Here is a 27,185-nt window from a genome sequence, read left to right as displayed (position 1 = left end):
GTTTCTCTATTTTGCATTGAGTGGCTGCTTGGTGGAGTGGAAAACTGTAATGCCGGGTCTACGCCCTCTGCATTGGCCAGCAATTTCCTAAGGAGTGGTCAGCGTTATACCTCGATCAGGTGCAACCATACTAATGAGACAGAGGGAGGTAAAGGGGCCTCATTTTCCTGTTGTCTCTTTGGGTAAGCACCCATTTGCACTGAGAAGAATTGATATTTAGGCCTTGTGCCCAGCTCCACTCAGGATCTGAAAGAGGCAGGCAGAAAAGTCCTACAGGCCTTTTGTTTTGCAATGACAACAAGATGGTATCAAGGATGGAGGTCTTTGAGCTGTAGCTTTTGATAGCAAGCAAAAGACCCTAAGCTGGCAGTCATGCAGCGACACCTACATTTCCATCCCCTTTCCATTTGTAACACCTTGCCAAGGGGTTGCCCTATGCCTATGGTCTGGTCTGATAAATTATCCAATGTTCTTCTGTATCCTTCTCTTGTCCCTGATATAGTTAAAGATTACTTTGTTTTTAGCCTTTATATTGTCCGCTATATTCTTGTTTTGCTCCCTCTTTGCACCTCTTATCAGTTTTTTGACATTCATTTGCTTGATTTTATAGTTCATCCTATTCTGTGCTTGCTGTACAGTTCAGATCTTTATATTCCCTTTTTTTAGTCTTTAATGTCAGCCATTACTTCCCTTTTCATTTAATGCTCTATCTTTCTAGAATATAATGAACCCAGCAAATGGCAAGGAAATACCTAGTTGCACACCATTCTGAAATGGCTGACAATAACATGCAGGCTTACTGAAACTTTTCCTGTGACTGAACAGATTTCAAATACCGATGAAGGAGAACCTTAATCTAGATGCTGGTGGTGTTCAATAATCATGCCACCACATGAAAAAATTCTAGCTCTTGATGTGCAATATGACCTCCACCCCACCAGCTGCAAGAACAAGTCCTATCTGTGAGGTACATAAATACTGGTTCTGTTGATTGCTAAGATCTTCAAGAGTTATGGCTCACATTTGGGCACACCATTTTAGAAATGTACAGGAGTACAACTCTCTTGAACTTCTCTGGCTTCAAAATGAGATGAAGAGCAAAAATGGAACAGGAGTTTTCATCTGCTGCTTGGAGGGACCACACTTACTTTGGATGTTTAAATCGCGAACACAAGATCATGTAAATAGTCTGAGCATACTATCCCAAAAAGGGTGGAATCGCATCTGTTTTGTTTCCTCAGTTTTGACTATTTGACCACAGAAGAAGTCTGGTGTAATTTATATTAAAATGTTACTATTAAATTAAATTTAGCTCACAAGGGATTAAGTGCACAGACCAGCCCTGTGTGCTGGAGGATATGAAATGGATCTAGACGAACCAATTGGTGGAATTGTGCTTCTCATATACCACTTCAATGCAAGTTGATTTAGACATTCCAATGAACATTCATGCCCATGATGTTTGAATGGCCCTTTTTATTTCTGCTCAGGTTACAACACAGGGTATAGTCAACTAGGAGGGTTTAATTACCAGCTCAATGAATAATCCCAGGACAAGCCCTTGTCTTCCTGCCCCTATATGAGACACATAGGACAAATAAACATGCACATTTGCACAGTGAAGGTAATTGCTGAACTACATATTGTGCAGTCCAGGATAATTGGTAAGGAAGCGAGATCTAGAGGGCGAAATATTTTTTTTATTATTCGTTCCTGGGATGTGGGTGTCACTGTCAAGGCCAGCATTTATTGCCCATCCCTAATTGCGCTTGAGAAGGTGGTGGTGAGCCGCCTTCTTGAACCGCTGCAGTCTGTGTAGTGAAGGTACTCCCACAGTGCTGCTAGGGAGGGCGTTCCAGGATTTTGACCCAGCAACGGTGAAGAAACGGCAATATATTTCCAATTCAGGATGGTGTATAACTTTGAGGGGAACTTTGAGGTGGTGGTGTCCCCATGTGCCTGCTGCCCTTGTCCTACTAGGTGGTAGAGGTCACGGGTTTGGGAGGTGCTGCCAAAGAAGCCATGGAGAGTTGCTGCAGTGCATCTTGTAGATGGTACACACTGGTAGTGGATGGGGTGGTGGATGGGGTACCAATCAAGCAGGCTGTTTTGTCCTGGATGGTGTCGAGCTTCTTGAGTGTTGTTGGAGCTACACTGATCCAGGCAGGTGGAGAGTATTCCATCACACTCCTGACTTGTGCCTTGTAGATGGTGGAAAGGCTTTGGGGAGTTAGAAGGTGAGTCACTCGCTGTAGAATGCCCAGCCTCTGACCTGCTTTTGCAGCCACATTATTTAGGTTTCTGATCAATGGTGACCCCCAGGATGTTGATGGAGGGGGATTGATGGTAATGCCGTTGAATGTCAAGAGGTGGTGGTTAGACTCTCGCTTGTTGGAGATAGTCATTGCCTAGCACTTGTATGATGCAAATGTTACTTGCCACTTATCAGCCCAAGTCTGAATGTTGTCCAGGTCTTGCTACATGTGGGCATGGACTGCTTCATTATCTGAGGAGTTGCGAATGGAACTAAACACTGTGCAGTCATCTCAAGTTCAGGGTGAATCAGTTTCAGAAATTCTCTGGCCGGAAATATGCATTTAGCCTGCTAACAGGGACAGTGTGGCAGTGTTATGGAATCAAGTGGAAGGAAGATAAGATTTACTATAAATGTTACTCTGTCCGATTACTGTTTGTATAATAAAATGGCTTGATGATTTATATTTAGCCTCGTCTCACTGAAGCATTAATCAATTTTCTATCAGAAGATTGGAGAAGCATAGATGATGGCACACGTGGAATTACAATATTCAGTTCACATAACAGAAGTTTCTTTGTTAATTGTAAGACTAGATATTGCATAGTGAATGCAATTGTTGGACTAGATATTGCATAGTGAATGCAATTGTTGGACTCGGTATTGTATAGTGAACACAATTGTTGGACTAGATATTGCACAGTGAACATAATTGTTGGACTAGATATTGTATAGTGAACACAATTGTTGGACTAGATATTGCATAGTGAATGCAATTGTTGGACTAGATATTGCATAGTGAATGCAATTGTTGGACTAGATATTGCATAGTGAACGCAATTGTTGGACTAGATATTGCACAGTGAACGTAATTGTTGGACTCAGTATTGTATAGTGAACACAATTGTTGGACTAGATATTGCACAGTGAACACAATTGTTGGACTAGATATTGCATAGTGAATGCAATTGTTGGACTAGATATTGCACAGTGAACATAATTGTTGGACTAGATATTGCACAGTGAACACAATTGTTGGACTAGATATTGCATAGTGAATGCAATTGTTGGACTAGATATTGCATAGTGAATGCAATTGTTGGACTCAGTATTGTATAGTGAACACAATTGTTGGACTAGATATTGCATAGTGAACGTAATTGTTGGACTAGATATTGTATAGTGAACACAATTGTTGGACTAGATATTGCATAGTGAACACAATTGTTGGACTAGATATTGCATAGTGAATGCAATTGTTGGACTAGATATTGCATAGTGAACACAATTGTTGGACTAGATATTGCATAGTGAATGCAATTGTTGGACTAGATATTGCATAGTGAATGCAATTGTTGGACTAGATATTGCACAGTGAATGTAATTGTTGGACTCAGTATTGTATAGTGAACACAATTGTTGGACTAGATATTGCACAGTGAACACAATTGTTGGACTAGATATTGCACAGTGAACACAATTGTTGGACTAGATATTGCATAGTGAATGCAATTGTTGGACTAGATATTGCACAGTGAATGTAATTGTTGGACTCAGTATTGTATAGTGAACACAATTGTTGGACTAGATATTGCACAGTGAACACAATTGTTGGACTAGATATTGCATAGTGAATGCAATTGTTGGACTAGATATTGCATAGTGAATGCAATTGTTGGACTCAGTGTTGTATAGTGAACACAATTGTTGGACTAGATATTGCACAGTGAACATAATTGTTGGACTAGATATTGCATAGTGAATGCAATTGTTGGACTAGATATTGTATAGTGAACACAATTGTTGGACTAGATATTGCATAGTGAACGTAATTGTAGGACTAGATATTGTATAGTGAACACAATTGTTGGACTAGATATTGCATAGTGAACGTAATTGTAGGACTAGATATTGTGCCGTGAAAGTAATTGTTGGTCAAGTATTGCACAGTAAAGGTAAATTTCTGATCATAAAGGACTTGAGGTCTGCTTACAGGATGACCAGCAATGCTGAGCCTAAGAGAATATTTTGGCACAGACCTGAAATTCGTTACAATGTCCTTGATTTGAAGAGGTTACCCTTGGATGACTCGAGATAATTTCTCCCCATGCTGCTGAAAAATGTTGTAGGTCAGCTGTGGGCTGGGATGTCCTGCTGGATCAATGATGGCAGGCTGCCGAGAGAATGGATTCCTGAACAGACCTAGGGCTTGCCTTCCCATTCAGGTGGATGTAAAATAAATCCGTGACACATTTTTGAAGAAGGGCAGGAAGTTCTCTGGGTGTCCAGGCAACATCCCTCGATCAACACCACTTACTGCTCACAAATTGGCTACCATGTTTGCCTATAAAACAGCAGTGACTACAATTCAAAAGTAATTCATTTACCATGAAAAGCTTTAGAATGTTCTGAGGATTTGAAAGATGATATCTAAATGCAGGTTCTTTCTTTACACCAAAGGGGCAGGAGTAAGATCCTGAGAATTATAGTACTGCAAGCTTGGCAACTTGAGAAGGAAAACACTGAAGTCCTTTATGGATTTGCTAACATTCTTGCTAATAAAACATAAGGGGACTGAAATTCCATGGGGATTCTGCCAGACCCGAGCTGGGGTTACAACGGGAAATTGGTGGAAGCTCAACAGAATTTCAGTACCATGATAAATTGCCATTATATCAAGTCAAGTCTTATTTTTATAGTTACTATTTCAAATGAATTTTAAATTCATGTGTTAACTGACAAATTTGGTATAATTGAAACCAAGCTTTATTTTCCTCTGTTTACTAATTCTAGCAAAAAAAGTAGATGCAATTATCAAGTGAGGAATATTGCTTTATATCCATGTCTGCTTTTTCACCAAATTAGCAAATGGAGAATAATAAATGCTCATTTATTGTCCTTTGAAGGACATGGAAATAACATGTAATCTATTTGTTACGACAATGATTTTTTTCTTTGAAAGTAAACTTATTTTCAATATGACTTACTTTCGAAAGTCAGGTGATCTACTGATTACATTTTCAAACTGTACAAATGACAACATGCCGTCATTATTTAAATCTCCTTCATCTAAGATCTGTTAGGGATTTAAAAAAAATACAGTTACAAATGATATCTTTCTGAATTATTTGGCTTGCATACACAATGTGATTATCCTTAAAGCTTGGTACAGTAGATAAGGTAAAATATAAGAAAAGATATTTGAAGATTGTAATAATTTATACCATGATGAATGGCAGTTACATTTTATTTATTTGTTTTTTGACCAATTAAAAGATAAACTGGAACTCAAATTTATCTTTTAATCATTGGACCTATTTTCAATTTGGCAAAGCAGTGGGTCTAACATTTTGATCATTAGAGTCTAATTGTAGTCCGAGTTTAAAATTGGGATTAGACCAATGACATTTTATTGACAAAGTTCATCCCTTTAGTACCCAAACTCTCTTATTACAGTATTCAACCTCATTAATGCAGTTCTGCCCCTCTTTTGCTTTGTAGAGTTCTTAATTTTTTATTCATATTTTAGTCGCTCTATTCATCCATCTTGGAGACTGCTTATGTAATTCACATTTGATTTTTGGGGTATATATTTATCTTGCATGTTCAATATTATATTTTCAAAAGTGTTCACTTTTTCCTCAATAGTGATGCACTTCAATATTTCCTATTTAATTTCTGTTAGTTTATCCTTCATACCTCTGATGTTTGCTTTATACTGAAGGCTCAAAGTGGAAGTGAATCTGGATCTGGTTTTATGTAAGAAGTTTTGGTTAGGAGATACTTTGGAAACAGTGACCATAATATAATGGAGTTTGGTGTCAGCTTCATGTATAAGAGTGTAATGAAGACTCTTAAATTTTAGGATTGATTGAACGAGTACACATTTAATAGACATAGACTGGAATAGCTTGGCAAAGTGATATACGTCTAAATGCACAGTGCAGGATTTACAAGGTCAATTTATATTGTAGCACCAGCTTTCTGGCCATTTTTCTGAATCATATTTTATATCCAAAACCCCAAGAAAGAACTGTACTGTTGGGCAAGCTTGAAAGAGTGGCTTAGGGAATAAGATTGCAAGCCAGGCTAACCTGACTGAGGTGCATTCATATGCAAACGGCCATCTCACACTGACAGGCTGGGTGGAAGGGAACCCAGGCCGATTGATGACATCACCATCTAACATGATTACTGGGAACAATACCCCGAGGGGTAACTCAGAGACACTATGCCCTCACATTAATGAAGCACAGTCCCAACCGAAACTGGTGGAAGGCATGAGATGGCCAGGCCATTGTCTTCCAGGAGATAAGCCAGTTGAGCAATTTTGGTTTGAGATTGAAACCCATTACCTGCTAATGGGGGCATCAACTCAGGAAATGACAAGACATCCAGTAATCAGCACCCATAGGGCTGGATTTTGTCAGTGTGGGCGGGCTAGGGCTTGTCAGGTGGAAATCGTGTCAGGACCCCCGACTCCTAAGTGATGTGTTGAAAAAGTGGGATTTTCCCTTAATTGGGCAATTGATTTCCTGCATGTGGGAACCACTGGCCCAATGAGTCTTTTCATACAGAAAGTCGCCTCCGATGACGTCATCAATGCTGCTGGATTTAAGACTGCAAGCAGCTTTGCTTCCTCTGGAGACTGCAAAGGCTCTGCAAATTGTATGCCTTCCACCAGTTTCGGTTGGGACTGTGCTTCATTGATGTGAGGGCATAGTGTCTCTGAGTTACCTCTCGGGGTATTGTTCCCAGTAATCATGTTAGATGGTGATGACGTCAATCGGCCTGTCAGTGTGAGATGGCCATTTGCATATGAATGCACCTTAGTCAGGTTAGCCTGGCTTGCAATCCTATTCCACATGCAGGAAATCAATTGCCCAATTAAGGGAAAATCCCACTTTTTCAACACATCACTTAGGAGTCGGGGGTCCTGACACGATTTCCACCTGACAAGCCCTGATTTCCTGACAATGTCCACGATCAAGCAAAAGTATGCACCTCGGTTTGATGAGCCCTCCCTCCAAGCTCTGGTGCACGGAGCCAGCTGTAATAAGGAGGTGCTGTTCCCTTCCTCAGGGAGAAAAATGCCACCCCAGCAGATAAAAAGCTGTGTGGCTGCAAGTGGCCCAGGAGGTCAACTCCATTTCACTGAGCCGCAGAACCTGGCTGCAATGCAGGAAGAGGTTTCATGATCTTCTCTGCACAGGAAAAGTGAGTATGACTTTCCCATCACCCGCAATCTGATCCCCATCGCCTCTCCTCACCAGCACTCTGCTTTGCCAACCTCTTCCTCCACATGCCACTTGACACTTACATGCCTGCACCCTTGCCCATTCCCTCTCTCTCTCGAAGGTCACATTCACTTAACTATTTGACCATGCAGCCCTCACACTACCTATCACTGTGATGCCATGACAACAACAACTTTCAACACACAGGGATGGTCCTTTGTATCCTTCTAAGCATCTATGCTATGGTCCTCTACACTCACTCCTTCATTCTCACTCAAACTCCACTTGTGTCCCTCATTGCAGGAAAAGAGAGCCCACAATAAGAGGGAAAGAGCCATGACAGGAGGAGAGCCACCCTCAGTAGCCCAGCTCACCGCCTGGGAGGAGGCGGCCCTGGAAATTGCTGAGATCGAGGAGGATTCCCAAGTGCGGGATGGACAGATGGGCACATCGCAGCAAGCTGGTGACAGAATAGTTTGGCATCTCTCTCATTTAAGAAATCACACAACACCAGGTTATAGTCCAACAGCTTTATTTGAAATCACAAGCTTTCGGAGTGCTGCTCCTTCGTCAGGTGACGAAGGAGCAGCACTCCGAAAGCTTGTGATTTCAAATAAAGCTGTTGGACTATAACCTGGTGTTGTGTGATTTCTTACATTTGTCCACCCCAGTCCAATACCGACATCTCCACACCATCTCTCTCATTGACATTGTATGGGTCACTGATAATGAATCTGATGCTCTAACAGATTGACTTATGATCATCTGCACTATTCAATGTTCATGCAACCTTGACCTCACATCTCTAACTCTTTCCTTTACTCCCCCACAGGACCATCGAATACCCCTGTCCCCACTGTCCAGGAGGAAGAGCCTGAGCTTCCAGACTCCTCAGAGGAAGCTGCAACCTCTGAGGACGCAGCCTCAGCAGAATTCAGCGCACCCAGCACCAGCGCAGACACTCACACCTTGGTGGGACCTTCGCGAGATAGAGTAGTGTTGGCACCTGGTGTATCACAGCTCACAAGTGAGCATCAGCAGATGGTGGAGACAGGGACAGCAGTGGAGAGTCCTCGTCGGAGGGCGCAGGACTTTGTCAGCTCGGCTCAGCTGCATGTCGACCCTGTGCCTCCGGGTCCATCCAGAACGAGAGCGGTGCTGGAACTCCAGGAACAGGTGCAGAAGTCTCTGGCAGGTTTTGTCTCCAGGGTCGCTACGAGTGTCAAGCGAATGGAGGAGTCCATCGTGAACATGAGCAGAGCCTTTGTGGAGACATTGGCGCATGAACGCATCACCACGGAAAGGATGGCAACCTCTGTGGAAAGGATGGCTACAGTACAGGAGAGGATGGCTACGGCCATGGAGGAGCTAAGTCGCCAGACTGTAGAAAACATGGTCATTGTTCAGAAATAGACTGGCATCTCTTGAGGAGCGATGGTCAGCTACTCTGGAGTAGGACTTCCAGTGCAGAAAAGGGTCCTCATGGCCACCCTGAAGTGCAGCAAAGTGCCGTCAAGCCACTTGCTAGCTCTGAAGTGGGGCTGACCCATGAGAGGAATGTTGGTGGCAGACAATAAGGAAGTGGGGACGCCTCTCCAAGTGCTCAAACGACCATGCCACTGCAAAGCCCTCGGTCAGTGCCCCACCAGAGTCCTCACACAACTGAGATGGGCGTCTCATTCCCCTGCACAGCCGCAGGAGCAGCAGACTGTTGCCAAACCCTCACAGGTTCGCAAACCCAGAGGACGGTCGCCAACGGTGTCGAGACAGGAGCAGCAAGAAAGTAAGCAAGGGGCCTTCACATCTGCTGAAGCCACAGGGGAAGCACCATGCGTAAGAGGAAGATAATGCACAAGTAGTCACAAGGGTAGTCACTTGGGTGTTATGTTGTGTTTATTTTTGAAATGCCACCAGTTGCTTGTTGTGATAAAAAATTCTGATGGCAAACTGTTGAAGTGGTGGCCTGTGTCATTTCGCAAATGGGACTTCGACATTGAGGGCTTAGAGCGACTTGCAATTGTCAGTATGGTGGTCAGAGTGATAGGAATCCGTAGGTTCTTGTCCATTGTCAATGCTCTGGTAAGAAGGTGCGAGGCAAAATTGTTTGATTGTACAGGTTAAGCAAATGTGACCAACATGAGTGCATCCCTTGCAGCAATATGGTCGCGCTCTGGCGACTTCTGGCCTGTGCATCTTCAGGTGGGTGACTAGCAGCTTGGTGCTCCGGTTGATGCTCCTGCTGTTGCTCATGGTTCTGCTGCTGCCGCGGCTGGTCTTCATCTGAATCTGATGTCCAGGAGGAAAGGAATTAAATGGTCGCCATGCTTCTGGTATATGCCTCAGCTGAGGAAGCGCTTAGTCAAGGTGGGGAAGAGGGGTTTCCCAGGAGGTCACACTGGAGATGGGTGTCAGGCTCCAAACTTCCACAACACTGAGTATGTCTGCTAAAAGTTTCCCCAGACCTGAAACAACAAAGTTCTGCCACCTGCAAATGATCATTGGTGAAAACTCCTTTGTAATGGTGGAGCTGCAGCTGTTTGTAAACAATCCACTTGTGAGGCCGCCAGCATTACCTGGCGTGTTCCAGAGGAGGTGTGAGGGATGGGGGGAGTGACTAAAAATCAGAAAGGCCTCTCAAAATGGGATTATAGAGGCTGTTAAGGTTGTTAAGGGCCTATCTCACCTCTTGGAGGCGGAATGGAAAGGGGTCAGAAAACATGCTTTTGGGAAAATTGCTTGGAGGCGGGATTGGGCTCGCCCGCCACTTTTGGCAATTTTAACAACTCACACACCTCCATTCCCGCCTCCTCCGACCTGGCAAAATCGAGCCCATAGTCTCTCCAGGTGCCAGGCCTGGGAGCGGGGAAAGGGAATATAATTTTTCACAAAGATTTCAAAGGTCATGAGCCACTCCAGGCCACAGGGGGGTCCAGACAGATCACCTGAGTCAATACATCGATCAGTATTGGCGGGAGAAAAAGATGATGGGTTTTGGGTATATAAGGAGCCGTTCAGGGGCTGCTCTCTCTCTTCTCGGCGTCAATCTACAGTGAGTCTCCCGAGTGGGGCTCGGCTCGACGGAACACCGCCAGAAGCTGAGCGCTGCTCTTCATCCCTCACCAACGGACCTTGACTCAAACTGGAACTTGGATATCACGTCGGCGGTACGGAACCAGGAGCGAGACGTACAGGAAGAAGCTGCAAGCAAGACAACGGGCAATCGGGGTGAGCATATTGCCTGCGCCTACACATCCACAAGACCATTTAGCTGTGTGAGGGGGTGATTGTAAGTCCCAACCAAACCTTAGAGGGGTTTAGTGCTGGGGTCCTGTGTTAGTTTATTTCACGGGAAGGTTCTTTTATTAGACCGTGGTAATTTAGCATGGTATGGCTTGTTGGACAAGCCAGGGTTGTATTGTTTTGTACTGTTACAAGTGTTATTGTTAATCCTATTAAACACAATGCGGTTGAGCTCAAATGGGTGTCCAAGTCTGATCTGTCCATATAATCCCCATCGTCCAGAACTTGTAGTAAGAGGTGTGTTTTTGGTGCGCCCGAGAAAACCACTTACAAATATCATTAGGTAAGAAACACAAGGGGAATAAGAGGAAACCAATGCAAACAACAAATGATGAGGGCAAAAAGTGTTGGGTGGATACCAGTCCATCACAATGTCGGCAGCGTGGCAAGAAGGTAGTTAAGATGGAGGGGGCGTCGAATGACAGTGGACCATGGTGGTTTTGTGGATCATGAAGGAAATTGCCTTTGGGATCCTTTTCGGCCGAACCGCCAGCTGATACTGATCGGAGGGTGCATGGTGCATGCTCTGCCAAGTTCACACCAAAAATGGCAATTGGAGTGCTGTGTACGTCATAGCTTTTCAAATGGGCCTAGCACCTGAATTGGGGAGCACTCCGGCCTGGGTGAACATTGCCATGGCCATAGTGAGAGCGGCAATGGTCTACCATTTTTAAGATGCTACTACCCTGTTTCCATTGGGCAGGAGGCCTGAAAATTCAGCCTGGTGTTTCTCAAAGAGAAGGGTCAATATTTGTGTGTAGCATAGATTGGGCGGCAGTTCGTCTGATCTGCCCGCCCGATGCAGTCAGCGGGAAACCCAAGCTATTTTTCTGGTCGGGCCTCATTTAAATGTAACGGGTGAATTGTCACCACTAATCACACTCCTTATAGGCAGCTTGCAAATTGGGAGTGCAGGAAATCTGGCGGGGCGGCAGATACTAAAGGCAGCCTGCAGCCGTTAAAGGGCTGCTGCACTTTTCAATGGTGGTTAGTGGAAAACAATTTTATGATACAGCATGCAGCGTAACTTCATCCAGGGCCCCCAGATTTTCCGATGCAGCTGTGTAGGTGCTCATAGAGCAAGTGAGTATCAGAAAGAACATCTTCCATCCCTCTGATGGTGACATGGTACGTAAACAAATTAGTCAGCAGTAATGGAGAGAGTTGCCAGAGCCAATCAAGGCCACCAGCAGTGTTCCCAGGGCCTGGCTGCAATGCAGGAAGAAATTTAACAACCTCAGCAGGACTGTCAAGGGAAAACTTGTTTTCATATCTCTCTTACTCTCTGCACAGCATTGAACCACCCTATTTTAGCCCCAGCTATCAATCCTCCCATTGCCCACTTCCCCTCCCTCTTGTCTGATCACAATGGGAAATGTCATTACATTTTCTTCAGCTTGTACTGATACATTCAAGACCTGCTATTGTTTTCTCAACTACCTACCCCCCTCATCATCAACATTGTTGTCAGAGAGTGTGATGGAATACTCTCCACTTGCCTGGATGAGTACAGCTCCAACAACATTCAAGAAGCTTAACACCATCCAAGGCAAAGCAGCCCGCTTGATTGGCACCCCATCCACCACCTTAAACATTCACTCCCTCCACCACTGGCATACCGTGGCTGCAGTGTGTACCATCTACAAGATGCACTGCAGCAACTCGCCAAGGCTTCTTCGGCAGCACCTCCCAAACCCACGACCTCTACCACCTAGAAGGACAAGGGCAGCAGGCGCATGGGAACACCACCACCTCCAAGTTCCCTCCAAGTCACACATCATTCTGACTTGGAAGTATATTGGCATTCCTTCATCGTCGCTGGGTCAAAATCCTGGAACTCCCTCCCTAATAGCTCTGTGGGAGTGCCTTCACCACACGACAGCAGCGGTTCAAGGCGGCCGCTCACCACCACCACCTCAAGGGCAACTAGGGATGGGTAATAAATGCTGGCCTTGCCAGCGACGCCCACATCCCATGAACGAATAAAAAAAAAAAGAAATGGCATGCAAGATTGTAGATAGCCAGGGTGAAGGTCATGCACAGCAGGATGTTTGGGCACCTTCTCTTCCTTTTCTCTTTATATATAGCTCTCTCACTCATAGGGTCGATTTTCATAAAGTTGTCGGGAAGGAGGCGGGACTACAACTTTCGGGTTTTAGTCCCGCCTACATCGACGTTCGGCCAATCCACGCGATTTTCCCTTGATTGACCTTGTTAAGCCCGCCCAGCGGGCTCAGCAGGCCAATTAAGGGCCACCCGGCAACAGGTGACATCACAGACTGAAATTTCATCTGTCAAGAGGTCTTGGCAGATGAAATATCAGTGTTTCACAGCTGTTTGAAGTTGTCAAACACTGACAGTCTGACTTCTAACCTGAGTCCTTCTACACAGACTCAGTTAGAAGTCTCACCGGCAATGAAAGCTGAAAGCTGTCACTTTTGACAGCTCGCAGCCATTTTGCTTTCAGTGCCGGCTGAGTGAAGGACTCCCGAAACCTAGAGGAAGAAAGGCTGTTAAGGTAAGTACAGGTAATTTAAGCTTCTTTAGACACACCAAACACACTTACCTTTGCACTCATGCACCCATCACTCACCTATCACTCACCTGAACACCGATATCTCGACCCCTCCAAGTCCTTCAACCCGGCGGCCCGCCTGTTCTAACCTGGCGTGGTTTGGAGCCATCAGGAATCCCACACGACACCCCTGTTAACAGGCATTTAATTGGCACTAATCCCTTCCCGCCTTGGGTCGGCGGGTCCCAGTGCGGAGCGGGTACCCGCCTCCCCTGAAACTTACGTGGAGGCGGGTTTTGGGCGGGATGGTGTCAGGACCCCCGAAATCAGGATTTTCCCCCCACACACGCCTGAAACCCCGCCTGACGGCTCCAGGAAAATCGACCCCATACTCTCAGCATGACAACCTGGTAGTGCAAGAAACTGCCACTCGTGCTACTGCTTACCCTTGTCACTATGTGCTAACACTTGTTGGCCCCTTTTCTAGGTTCATCAGACAACTTGGGCCTTTCAGGAGCATAGACTGAGGGAGAGAACCCTCTCGAAGATGCACCATCATGTGTTCTTACCCATCCAAGTTGCAACACAGCAATCAGCAGCTGGCAGATAGTGATTTAGAGGGGTCTGCACTGGGGGATTCACTGAGTATTAGAGAGTAGGAGCAAGTGCAAGTGGAAAGATGCTCCTGGAAGTAGCTCACCACAGGACAAGCCCACGTCCTAACTCTGCTGAAGAAGACAAAGATGCAGACTTTAGGGGCCCAGTCTTTAAAAAGAAAGATGCTTTCTGTGCACCATTAATTACTTAATGCATTGGACTGCCTGCCAGGAAACCTCTGCTACATGTCACAAAGTGTGGAGGAGTCCACTTCCAACTGTGGGGATTTTGGTGTATGCCATTAACACTGCAGGCAATCATGGAACATGTGGTCACCTCACTATATACTGCAGCTGGGAGCTCCCTGCAGGAGTCTGTGGCACCAATAATAGCATCACTCAAGAATGCTTATATTGGGGCCATGTAGGCTCTGGACTTAACTAGCTCCTCTGCCTTGGACAGGTTGGGAGACCAAATGAATAGGGTTTTCCATTGGATCACAGATCTCCTACATTCTGCTCTTCCACAGATCAGTGAGAGTGCCGATTGGTAGTTCAATAACAGAGGCAGTCATGTAATGGGAAGGGAACATGTTGACCTCTCTCAAGGTGACAGCATGTTTGAATCCTCAATCAATGCCCATCCTGGTGCCAGAAAGCCAACTGTGCCAATTTCCCCAGCAGTTGTTGAGTTGTTGCTGCCTGCAGCCAAGCCCGAGATCCTAGAGGTCACAGACCACAAGCATCTCAAGACCTCTTGACTGAGCCACAGCAGCCTTCCTTTAGGGTGCACCAATTAAGAGCACTAGACTTAAGATAGGCACTAGGATCTCTCAACAGGGTGATAAAAAGGGTTAGGCATTTAGGAACATAGCAACAGGAATACGCCATTTAGCCATGCAATGAGATCATGGCTGATCTGTGACCTAACTCCACATACCCACCTTTGGCCCATATCCCTTAATACCTTTGGTTAACAGAAATCTATCAATCGCAGATTTAAAATGAACAATTGACCGCGCATCAATTGCCACTTGCAGAAGAGAGTGCCAAACTTCTACCACCCTTTGCGTGTAGAAGTGTTTCCTAACTTCACTCCTAAAAGGCCTGGCCTTAATTTTTAGACTATGCCCCCCTAGTCCTAGACTCCCCAACCAGTGGAAATCGTTTCTCTCTATCTACCCTAAAAGTTCCCCTTAATATCTTGAAAACTTGGATCAAATCACCCTTTAACCTTCTAAATTCCAGGGAATACAACCCTAGTTTATGTAGGCCTAGAAATTGGGTTGGTAGCGCCGGCGCTGAGCGCCTAAAGAGACCTAGAATTGAGGCGAAGCCTTATGTTGGGGCGGACGCTATGAAGATAGCGCCAACTCAGAAATTGACTATACATTTAGTGCCTGCGCTAAGTGTTTGCGCGCGCCCGCGAGCGCAAGCAGCTCATGATGTCATTTCAGCGTGCAACGCCTTTTAGGAGCGCCTGAGCGCATATTGGGTGGCGCCCGGAGCCTTAGCGCCCAGCGCTATTAGTGACAGTTCGAGGGAGGGCTAACAGGCCCTTCTCGGAGTAGGGGGGCGCTATTTAAAGGGGACAGCTCTAGTGCAGAATCTTCTGCCACTTGGCCTGCTCATTGCGATCGCTGCTAGAGAGAGTTGGCGAGCTAATGTGGAGCGGAGTTCTGGGATTTGAGCTTCACAGTACTTGGGACCCTCAACCCTGTCCGAAGCACTTGCAGCACTACACCTAAAAGCATTTTGACCAACTGGCATCGGAATGGGAGCTTGTTCGGAGGGCGACGGCCTCATCGCCCAACACTGTAAAGGGGCAGAGAGACGGCGGGAGAGAGGGCAGGGATTGGCCAGAAGGAGGAGGGGCAATCGAGGTCGGCCAATCCGACAGGATGCTGTGAGGGTCTTTAGGCAGCAGGTGACAAGCCTTGACATGTCGGAGGAGCAGTGTTTGGGAAGGCTCCGAATCTGGAGGGACATTGTTACTGATCTGTGCCACCTGCTTGGTCAGGATCTGCAGCCGCGTGAACGCTGCAGAACCTCTCTGTTCGTGATGGCTACACTGACTGATTGCCTCCATTTTTATGCCAATGGATCCTTTCAGTCAGCCATTGGGGACAATGCGACTGACGCTCAGGCTGCAGTCCGCTGTTGCATCCGGCAAGTGACAGAGGCCCTTATAGGCGAACGCGTCCATTCATTACCTTCCCTCGGACCCTGCACAAGCAGGCGGAGGAGGAGGAGTATGAGGAGGAGGAGGAGGAGGAGGAAGAGCAGGCGGAGGAGGAGGAGGAGGAAGATGGAAGGGCTGCTGAAAGTGGAAGGTCCATACGTCAGAGGCTCCTCTGGACTCGTCTCGACACCCCTGTGGCGCAATGATGAGAGTCTTACCTCATGCGCACTTTGGATGTTTGAGGGCCTCTGCATGCCAGCATCACTGAAAGTAGTCACATGCACCAAGCAACATTGAAACTTCTGTTTATTGACACAAAAGTCTTTCATTACAGCTAAACAAAGTAAAGTGAGCAGAAACCATAACTTACAAAATAAATTTGACCTGTTCGGCCAAGCCGCAAAACTCAACAAAAATCTGCAACTATAACAGCAGCTGAGGGTGTCCTTCAATTTGGACAAACAAACGTCTCAGCACCTCCCTCTACAACTGGCCCCTTGAGGGAGAACGACTTCTCTTTCGCGCCCGGCCCCTTCCCTCCCTGCTGCTCCTACGTAATTGCACCCCAGTGGCGGGCCTTTCAAGGCTGGGGGACGCTTGCTGACTGTCTGGACGCGCAGAAGCCCCTGAGGTACGGCCTGGCCGACCTCTGGGCTTGGAGGGTGCGGACGCAGGATGCTTGCTTTGAGCATGGCTGGAAGCAGTGTGGGCTGCAGGTGGTGGCAGCTGCAATGCAGGCGTCCCAGCGCTGGCATGTGCAATGGTCTCCTGACGAGAGAGGACACCTGCACCATGGTCGGACGACACACTGGCTATCTGAGGGGAGCGGCTCGGCTCATCCGCCACAATCGCAGGCTCCACGAATTCCTGGCATTGTACGGGAGAGGAAGGGCCCGGGGTGATCCTATCTGATGCAGAGAGGGTGGCTGCAGTCAGACATCGTGTTGTGTCAATCTGGCTGTGGAGGAGCCCAGCAAGTGACTGCGTGGCAACAGTGAGGACCTGTGTGCCAGGTGCCAGTGCTTCGGAGAACGCCTGGACAGTTCTTCCCATGGCTTCGGACAAGGCAGGAGCTGACCGCTCCACTGCCTCGGACAAGCCCTGCACAGACCTTTCCAGGGATTGTCCGAAGCCCTGAACAGTCCTTTCCATTGCCGACTCAAAGCCGTGGACAGTCCTCTCCATTGTTGGGCCGAAGCCCTGGATAGTCCTGTCCATTGTGGCCCCGAAGCCCTGTCTATTGTTTCCCCAAACACCTGGAGAGACCTCTCCATTTTTGCACCAAAGCCCTGCAGAGTCCTCTCCATTGTTGCCCCGAAGTCCAGCATACTCCTAGCCAATGAATCTATTGACTCAGGCATCTTCTCCACTGCAGCCATCAGCTCCGTGTGTCTGACCCGGGCCTGTTTGCTCATCTCTGCCAGGCGACGGACCACATCTGCACTCTGTGCAGCAGTCATGACGACCTGCCTTGCCCTGCGGGGAGACGGTGGGCGAACTTGCCTATCCCCCCTGCGTTGCTGCATGCCGCTTGGTCCGGCAACTGGTTCATCCTCAGAGCCACCCCCCCTCCCCTCCAGGGGACTACTATCCCCAGTCTGCAGATGTCTCAGCTCCCCGGATTCTGCAGCGGCTGGTCCGGATTCCTCCTGGTCCTCGCCTCCGGTGGCACTGGCACTGGCAGCTTCAGCGCGTTGAGCCCGAGTTGGTGCTGCTTCATCTGAAAGTGGGAGGTGGAAGAGTGGCTTTAGCAGAAGGACAGGTTTGCTGAAAGGCATGCCAGATTGCGGCAAGGCTCTGACATGGCTGCACACTGAGGATGCATGCTGGCGGGGGGACCAAGTGGAAGGCAACAGGTGGAAAAGGTGAGAGTTTTACCCTCGCTGTCGGTAATGGGGTCGGCAGATGCAGTGGTGACTGGACCAGACAGACGTTCTCCAAGTATCTGGTGCACTCTCTCCTCCAGATCCGTTAGAGTGACCACTTGTGCAGGTCCGCCACCGGTTCGACGCTGCTCCTTCCGAATCTGCGCCATCTTGGACTGCAGGGGAAAGAAGGGGAGGTTCTTTTACATGAGGCCTTGAGACCTCCTCGCATGCCCCCATTGTGCAAGAGCCCTTACATGAGGTCTTGAGACCTTCTTGTATGCCCCCCATGGTGCAAGAGCCCTTACATGAGGCCTTGAGACATCTGTCCATGTGTGTGCCCAGAAAGGGCCATGGGTGCATACTGACAGATGACCATTGGCGCATCATTGCAGCAGGGTGCCCGAAGTCAGCTGCAGATGGAGGGAAGCACAAGTTTGGTAAACCATCACTCACCCTAACGATCCGTGTGAGGTCGTTGAATTTCTTCCTGCACTGAACAGGGGTCCTGGTCGCCATGCTGCTGGAGTTCACCCTCACAGCAACCTCCCTCCAAGATCGTCGGTAAGCCTTCTGATTTGGCCTCTTGCCATTATCCGGGTACAGGACCTCTCAACGGTGTTCAACTGCAGCCACCAAGTGGTCCAGAGCCTCAGTGCTGAAGCGCTCTGCTCTCTGCCTAACCTTCTCCATAATGATCACCTTGTACCGCCAGACAAGGGCGAGCGCCGAATCTGAGGCCTGCAGAGCGTTGGGTGTTGAAGCTCAGTCTGACTGACCCACCCCTTTAAGAGCCGGCCGGCGCCTGTAGGTCTCGTGCTTTCCCGTAATTGAGTTCACCTGCGCTGCGCCCGTCCGCGTCGATATTGAGTAGCGCCTGACCTTTTGCGCCTTAAGAGCACCGTGCAACGGCTGATTTAGCGCCTCAATCCCCTTTGGGGGCGAATCAACCAAATATCGCGCCAGGCGCAGATAAGTCTCGTCTGGCTATAAACTTTGCGCATCGTCAGTTCTAACGCCTCAACCGGGGCTATACCCAATTTCTAGGCCGTAATCTCGCCTTGTAATTTAACCCTTGGAGTCCAGGAATCATTCTGGTAAATCTACGCTGCACTCCCTCCATAGCCAATATATCCTTCCTAAGGCGTGGTGCCCAGAACTGCTCACAGAACTCCAGATGTGGTCTAACTAGGGCTCTGTATAGCTGTAGCATAACTTCTACCCCCTTGTATTTCAGTCCTCCAGATATAAAGGCCAACATTCCATTAGCCTTTTTGATTATTTTCAGTACCTGTACATGACACTTTAATGATCTATGTAGATAGATCCCCAAGTTTCTTTGGACCTAGCTTTCACCATTTAGAAAATACTCTGTTCCATCCCAGCTGTCGTGCTGAAGACTCGTGCTCCAGAATTAGCTGCACCTCTAGCCAAACTGTTCTAGTACAGCTACAACACTGGCATCTACCCAACAATATGGAAAATTGCCCAGATATGTCCTGTCCACAAAAAGCAGGACAAATCCAATCCGGCCAATTACGCCCCATTAGTCTACTCTCAACCTTCAGCAAAGTGATGGAAGGTGTCGTCGACAGCGCTATCAAGCAGCACTTACTCACCAATAACCTGCTCACCGATGCTCAGTTTGGGTTCTGCCATGATCACTCAGCTCCAGACTTCGCTACAGCCTTGGTCCAAACATGGACAAAAGCAGTAAATTCCAGAGGTGAGGGGAGAGTGACTGCCCTTGACATCAAGGCAGCATTTGACCTTCTGTACCATCAAGGAGCCCTAATTAAGTTGAAGTCAATGGGAATTAGGGGGAAAACTCTCCACTGGCTGGAGGCATACCTAGCACAAATGAAGATGGCTGTGGTTGTTAGAGGCTAATCGCAGTTCCTCAGGGCAGTGTCCTAGGCCCAGCCATCTTCAGCTGCTTCATCAATGACCTTCCCTCGATCATAAGGTCGGAAGTGGGGATGTACGCTGATGATTGCACAGTGTTCAGTTCCATTCAAAACTCCTCAGATAATGAAGCAGTCCATGCCCACATGCAGCAAGACCTGGATGACATTCAGGCTTGGGATGATAAGTGGCAACTAACATTTGCGCCACACAAGTGCCAGACAATGACTATCTCCAACAAGAGTGTGTCTAATTTCCGCCCCTTGACATTCAACGGCATTACCATCACCAAATCCCCCCCACCATCAACATCCTAGAGGGCACTGCTGACCGGAAACTTAACTGGACCAGCCACATAAATACTGTGGCAACAAGAGCAGATCAGAGGCTGGGTATTCTGCGGCGAGTGTTTCACCTCCTGACTCCCCAAAACCTATCCACCATTTACAAGGCACAAGTCAAGAGTGTGATGGAATACTCTTCACTTGCCTTGATGAGTGCAGCTCCAACAACACTCAAGAAGCTCGACATCATCCAGGACAAAGCAGCCAACTTGATTGGTGCCCCATCCACCACCTTAAACATTCACTCCCTCCACCACTGGTGCACTGTGGCTGCAGTGTGTACCATCTACAAGATGCACTGCAGCAATTCGCCAAGGCTTCTTCAACAGCACCTTCCTAACCCATGATCTCTATTACCTAGAAGGACAAGGGCAGCAGGCGCATGGGAACATCATCACCTCCAAGTTCACCTTCAAGTTACACACCATTCTGACTTGGAAATATATTGCCGTTCCTTCATCGTCACTGGGTCAAAATCCTGGAACTCCCTCCCTAACTGTACTATGGGAGTACCTTCACCACAGGGACTGTAGTGGTTCAAGAAGGCAGCTCACCACCACCTTCTCAAGGGCAATTAGGGATGGGCAATAAATGCTGGCCTTGCCAGCGATGCCCACATCCCTGGAACGAATAAAAAATCACTTTGTCTACATTAAAGTCCATTTGCCACAGTTTTGCCCATTCACTGAATCTATTAATATCTCTTTTTAATTTTATGTTTCCATCTACACTGCTTACAATGCCACCTATCTTTGTGTCATTGGCAAACCTGGACATGCGGCTTTCTATCCCATCATCTAAGTCGTTAATAAATACAGTGAATAGTTGAGGCCCCAACACAGATCCTTGCGGGGACACCACTAGTCACATCCTGCCAATTAGAGTACCTGCTCATTATCCCTACTCTGTTTCCTGCTGCTCAGCCAATTTCCTAACCAGGTCAATAATTTGCCCTCAATTCCATGAGCTTCAACTTTAGCTAACAGTCTCCTATGTGGGAGTTTATCAAATGTCTTCTGAAAGTCCATATAAATAACATTCAGACATTTCCCCTATCCACTGCTTTAGTCACCTCTTCAAAAATTTCAATCAGGTTCGTCAGGCATGACCCACCTTTCACAAATCCATGCTGGCTCTCTCTGATCAACTGAAAATTTTCACAGTGTTCAGTCACTCTATCCTTACTTATATACTGTAGTAATTTCCCGACAACAGATGTTAGGCTAAGTGGTCTATAATTCCATGATTTTCCTCTCCCCTTTCTTAAATAGCGGAGTGACATATGCAATTTTCCAATCTAAAGGAACAGTTCCCGAATTAAGAGAACTTTGGAAGGTTATAGTTAGGGCACCTGTAATGTTCTCACCTACTTTCTCTAAAAACCTGGGATGGAAACCAACTGTCCTGGGGGTTTGTCACTCTTTATTGCCATTATTTTCTTCATTACTGTTATTTTGCTTACGTTAATTTTGGTGAGTCTCTGCCCCTGATTCAATATTGGTTTCCTTGGGATGTCAGGCATGCTATCCTCTTCCTCTACAGTAAATACTTATGCAAAGTAATTATTCAACATGTCCACCATTTCCTTATCTTCATTTACAATAATCACCATTATCAGTTATCAAGGGGCCTACATTGCTCATAAACACCCTTTTTCCTGATATAATTGTAAAAAAATGTTGTGTTGATTTTGATATCCCTTGCAAGTTTCTTTTTATACTCCCTTTTTGTAGCTCTTACTATTTGTTTTGTTACCTTTTATTGTTCTTTGTATCTCTCCCTGTCGCCAGGATCTGCGCTATGTTTTGCATTTTTGTACGCTTTTTCTTTTAGTTTTATGTTGTCCCTTACCTCTTTAGTCATCCATGGCTTTTCTTTTTGGTAAGTAGAGCTCCTGCTCCTTAGGGTTAAATGTGGGAAGTCACACAACACCAGGTTATAGTCCAACAGCTTTATTTCAAATCACAAGCTTTCGGAGCGCTGCTCCTTCGTCAGGTGAAGTGAAGAGATGCATATAGGCACAGCATATATAGTCAGAGAACACTGCCAGATGATTACAGGTAATCTTTCTAACTGCCCTTTATCACACCTCGGCAGAGAGATAATCACAGCAATCAAAGGTGTGAATGGTGTCCAAACAGGTCAGTCAGGAAAACATTACATCAAAGAACAATGAGGTGGGGTCAGAAGGGGTCAAATGTTGCAGATGCTGGGGTCTGTATGAAAAACAGAAAAAACCCAAAAAACTTTGCTGGAAATCACAGCAGGTCCGGCCGCATCTGTGCAGAGAGAACAAGCCAACGACGACTCGAGTCTGGATGACTCTATGTCAGGTGAGGAGGAACGCGATGGACACCTACAGACACTGAAAGGCGCCCTCGTAAGAACGGGATATGGCGCTCGACTCGTCGATCGACAGTTCCGACGGGCCACAGCGAAAAATTGCATAGACCTCCTCAGAAGACAATCATGGGACACAACCAACAGAGTACCCTTCGTCGTCCAGTACTTCCCCGGAGCGGAGAAACTACGCCATGTTCTCCGCAGCCTTCAACATGTCATCGACGACGACGAACACCTCGCTAAGGCCATCCCCACGCCTCCACTACTCGCCTTCAAACAGCCGCCTAACCTCAAACAGACCATCGTTCGCAGCAAATTACCCAGCTTTCAGGAGAACAGCGACCACGCCACCACACAACCCTGCCACGGCAACCTCTGCAAGACATGCCAGATCATCAACACAGATACCATCATCACATGTGAGGACACCACCCACCAGGTACATGGTACATACTCATGTGACTCGGCCAATGTTGTCTACCTCATGCGTTGCAGGAAAGGATGCCCCGGAGCATGGTACATCGGCGAGACCATGCAGACACTGCAACAACAGATGAACGGACACCGCACAACAATCGCCAGGCAGGAGTGTTCCCTCCCAGTCGGGGAACACTTCAGCAGTCAAGGACATTCAGCCTCCGATCTTCATGTAAGCACTCTCCAAGGCGGCCTTCAAGACACACGACAACGCAAAATCGTCGAGCAGAAACTGATAGCCAAGTTCCGCACTCATGAGGACAGCCTCAACCGGGATCTTGGGTTCATGTCACGCTACATGTAACCCCACCTGACGTAGAGTCATCCAGACTCGAGTCGTCGTTGGCTTGTTCTCTGCACAGGTGCGACCGGACCTGCTGTGATTTCCAGCAAAATTTTTTGGGTTTTTTTCTGTTTTTCATACAGACCCCAGCATCTGCAACATTTGACCCCTTGTGACCCCACCTCATTGTTCTTTGATGTAATGTTTTCCTGACTGACCTGTTTGGACACCATTCATACCTTTGATTGCTGTGATTATCTCTCTGCCGAGGTGTGATATAGGGCAGTTAGAAAGATTACCTGTAATCATCTGGTAGTGTTCTCTGACTATATATGCTGTGCCTATATGCATCTCTTCACTTCACCTGACGAAGGAGCAGTGCTCCGAAAGCTCGAAAGCTTGTGATTTCAAATAAAGCTGTTGGACTACAACTTGGTGTTGTGTGACTTCCCACATTTGTCCACCCCAGTCCAACACCGGCATCTCCACATCATCCTTAGGGTTATACACTGGTTCTGTATCACAATAAATGATTTTTTGGTCACCTCCCACTGATCTTCTGTCGTTTTACCCATTAACAGATTTGCTCAGTTTACCGTTGACAGTCTCTGTCTCATCCCATTGAAGTCAGCCTTACCTAAATCTAGAATTTTAGTAGCTTTTTCACATTTTTTCCTATCAAACACGACGTTGAACTCAATCATATTATAATTGCTGTTGATGTAATTTATCTAGATTTTCAAAAGGCCTTCAATAAGATACCCCATAATAAACTGATGAACAAGGTCAGAGAATGCAGAATCAGGGGACAAGTGGCAGAGTGGATCGCTAGCTGGCTTCAAGACATAAAGCAGAGAGTAGGAGTAAAAGGTAGCTATTCACAGTGGCAGAAGGTGGGTAGTAGTGTTCCACAAGGATCAGTGCTGGGACCACTGTTGCTCACAATTTATATTAACTATTTAGACTTTGGAATCAAAAACACAATTTCTAAATTTGCGGATGACACCAAATTGGCAGGGATGGTTTGTATAACGCTTATTTGGCCCACACACCCTAACCTGTCCTTCTGCTCTTAATGATTTACTCACACATTTCTTATTACTCTCTCCTGGTTTAATTACTTTACATCTTTTAGTCTACCCTTTATCTTTAGTGCCTAAAGCACAATTTCTGACTATTACTCTACTCTCTTCCCTTTTGTTTGTTTTCAAACTATTATTTATACTACCTGTTCCACCTGGGCCGTCCCCTCCCACCCATTTCCTAGTTTAAAGTCCTTGTGAGTGCCCTATTTATCCTTTCCGCTGGGACCCTGGTCCCAGCTCGGTTCAGATGGAGCTCATCCCAATGGCACAGTTCCTTCCTGTCCCAATACTGGTGCCAGTGTCCCATGAAATGGAACCCCCCTTTCCCGCACCACTCCTTCAGCCACGCGTTTACCTCCATAATCTGCTTATCCCTACGCCAGCTTGCACATGGCTCGGCTAATAATACAGAGATTATAACCCTTGAGGTCCTGTCGAATTCTCTGCCACAGAGGGCGGTGGAGGCCAGTTCATTAAGTATATTCAAGAAAGAGTTGGATATATTTCTTAAGGCTAAAGGGATCAAGGGATATGGGGAGAAGGCAGGGACAGGGTACTGAATTTGGATGATCTGCCATGATCTCATTGAATGGCGGAGCAGGCTCGAATGGCCGAATGGCCTACTCTTGCTCCTATCTTCTATGTTTCTATGTTCTTTAATTTGGCTCCTAGCTCCTGGTATTCTCCAAACAGGTCCTCGCCTACTCTTTCCGGTGTTATTGGTCCCAATATGGACCACACGACTTGAGCCTCCCCCTCCCCCTCTCCAATAGCCTTTCAAGCCAGTTCAAGATGTCCCTTACCCTGGCACCAGGTAGGCAACATACTATGTGTGACTCTTGATCCTGCTTACAAAGGATGCTATCATCCCCTACAACTACCACATTATGCTTCCCCTCCTCCTCCTTCTCCCCCCCTTTGGACAGCCTCCTGCAAGGTGCCATGGTCAGCATTCTGGCTGTCCTTCCGACAGCCTTATCCTCACAGGTAGAAAGTACATTGTGCCTGTTGGATAGGATCAGTTTCTGGGGATCCTTGTTCTCTATCTCACATGGGTTCCCCTTACTCTGTACACTATCGGCCACACCAACCCCATTCTGATCCTGCACCTCTCTACGAGGTGTGACCGAGGTCTGGAGCAAACTGTCCAGATACTCCTCCCCCTCTCTTATGTGTCGGTGTATCTCCAACTCACACACCAGCTCAATGACTCTGAGCCGGAGGGATTTGAGATGGAGACATCTACTGCAGACGTGTTCGTTCAGGACAGTCTTGCTGTCCACAAACTCCCACATACTGGAGTCCAGACACACAACCTGCTCTGACATAGCTTGGTCTATAATATTTATATCTATTTTTTAGTCTGTTGTAAGGTTTTTTTTAAACACACTAACTTGCACTAAGCAGTGAAACACTGGACAAAATTTTAAATACTGCCTCAAGCTTACACGAACCACTACAAGTATTAGAAGCAAAAAACAGCACCTCCTTCACCCTCTGCACCGAATTCCCACTCTCTTCTCAAATTATCAACTTTTATACTTCGTGATGCACTCCGTTTATGACAACTCTGTGCTCAGCAGATAACTCAGATTGGTATAAAGTTGTAAAACTATAATCCTTTTTGAAATCTTTCATCTTTCGGGTAGAAATTCCTTAGTGCTGGTTTCAGGCGTGAATTCGGCAATGAGGCTAGAATGCGCGCCCAAAACAGGAGGCCAGAGGCCAGCCTGAAATTGGGTTGGGGGCTCATCTAATCTGGGCAAGCTGCCAGTGCCTGTCGCTCCGCCACAGGCAGCTTGCCTACTGCATCAATGAATTTCAGGCCACCTGTCTCACTGGCAATGGGCACAGGTGAGTGCTGGAAGCGGGAAGGGGGAAAGAACGGCACGAGGGGCACCAGTTGTAACCAGCAGCAGCCAGCAGGACAGCTGTGGAACTGGGAGGAGCACTCCTGCTCCTCCTGGCTGCAAATTAATTTTTTAAAAAGTTACTCACCTTTTCATTGGCGGAAAGTTTCTAGGCTGCATCCAAGACAGATGAAGCTGAGCAGAGTGGGTCTGGCACCTGCTCCGCTCCTCAGGACGCATGTTTCCTGAGGAATCCTAAAATAGGCAGTGGGTGCTTCATTTACGTTTGTAAGTGCATGGTGTAAAACGGGCTGCCGATTCGCTGTGAGCCCATTTTACACTACTGGGGAAGACCTATTTGATAGTAAATGGGGGTGAGTGTATTGAAAGTGGAGCTGAGGGAGCGGTCAAGTAAATCAATAGCTGCAGAGGTATTGTGGTGAATGGAGGACCACAATCTAAATAGTTTGAGGGTGTAGTTGAAAATTACTTGGGGGAGAAGGAAGTTAAAATGAGATATGTGGGTCGTGAGAATTACAAAGAAGTGGTCAGAGATGGTCTTGTTGAAGATTGAGACTATACGAATGGAGAGACCACAGGAGATGTTGAGGTCGTGGTGGTGAATATGGGTAAGAAAGTTTATACAGAGGGAAAGGTTTAGGGAGGACAGGAGATGGGTGAATTAAGAGGAGAGAGGGCATGGCAAGGGGAACTGAGATGAAAATTGCTTGTTGCAGAGGTTGAAGGATGAAAGGAGAGTGTATAACTAAGGGAGAAACTTGGGGTGAGGCTTGAAGGGGCAATAGTTAATGAGGATTTTAAAAGAAAGATGAGAGGGGTGAAACAAGGTGAGATGCTCGAAGGAGTAGATGCCAGAAGAGTAGGGGAGGGCATGCTTTAACTTAGTGATAAGGGGCACGCTGTCAACTTGATGGTTTGGGTAGGTTTG

General features: G+C 46.9%; 1 protein-coding gene across 1 annotated transcript in view; it reads right to left on the bottom strand.

Annotated features, from left to right (window-relative positions):
* LOC147112787 (calcium and integrin-binding family member 4-like) overlaps positions 1 to 27,185 on the bottom strand; it is an 89,844-nt gene that overhangs the window by 11,429 nt on the left and 51,230 nt on the right. Inside the window, exon 6 of the mRNA XM_085997404.1 lies at positions 5,242 to 5,330. Coding sequence (XP_085853530.1) covers positions 5,242 to 5,330 — 89 coding nt within the window. The remainder of the gene's footprint in view (positions 1 to 5,241; positions 5,331 to 27,185) is intronic.

The sequence above is a fragment of the Somniosus microcephalus genome, chromosome 9, assembly GCF_052327205.1.
Source record: "Somniosus microcephalus isolate GS21.2 chromosome 9, FLI_Smic_1.0, whole genome shotgun sequence".
Classification (NCBI taxonomy): domain Eukaryota; kingdom Metazoa; phylum Chordata; class Chondrichthyes; order Squaliformes; family Somniosidae; genus Somniosus; species Somniosus microcephalus.
The sequence above is the reverse complement of the archived record's forward strand: the minus strand, read 5'-3'. Positions and strand labels throughout refer to the sequence as shown.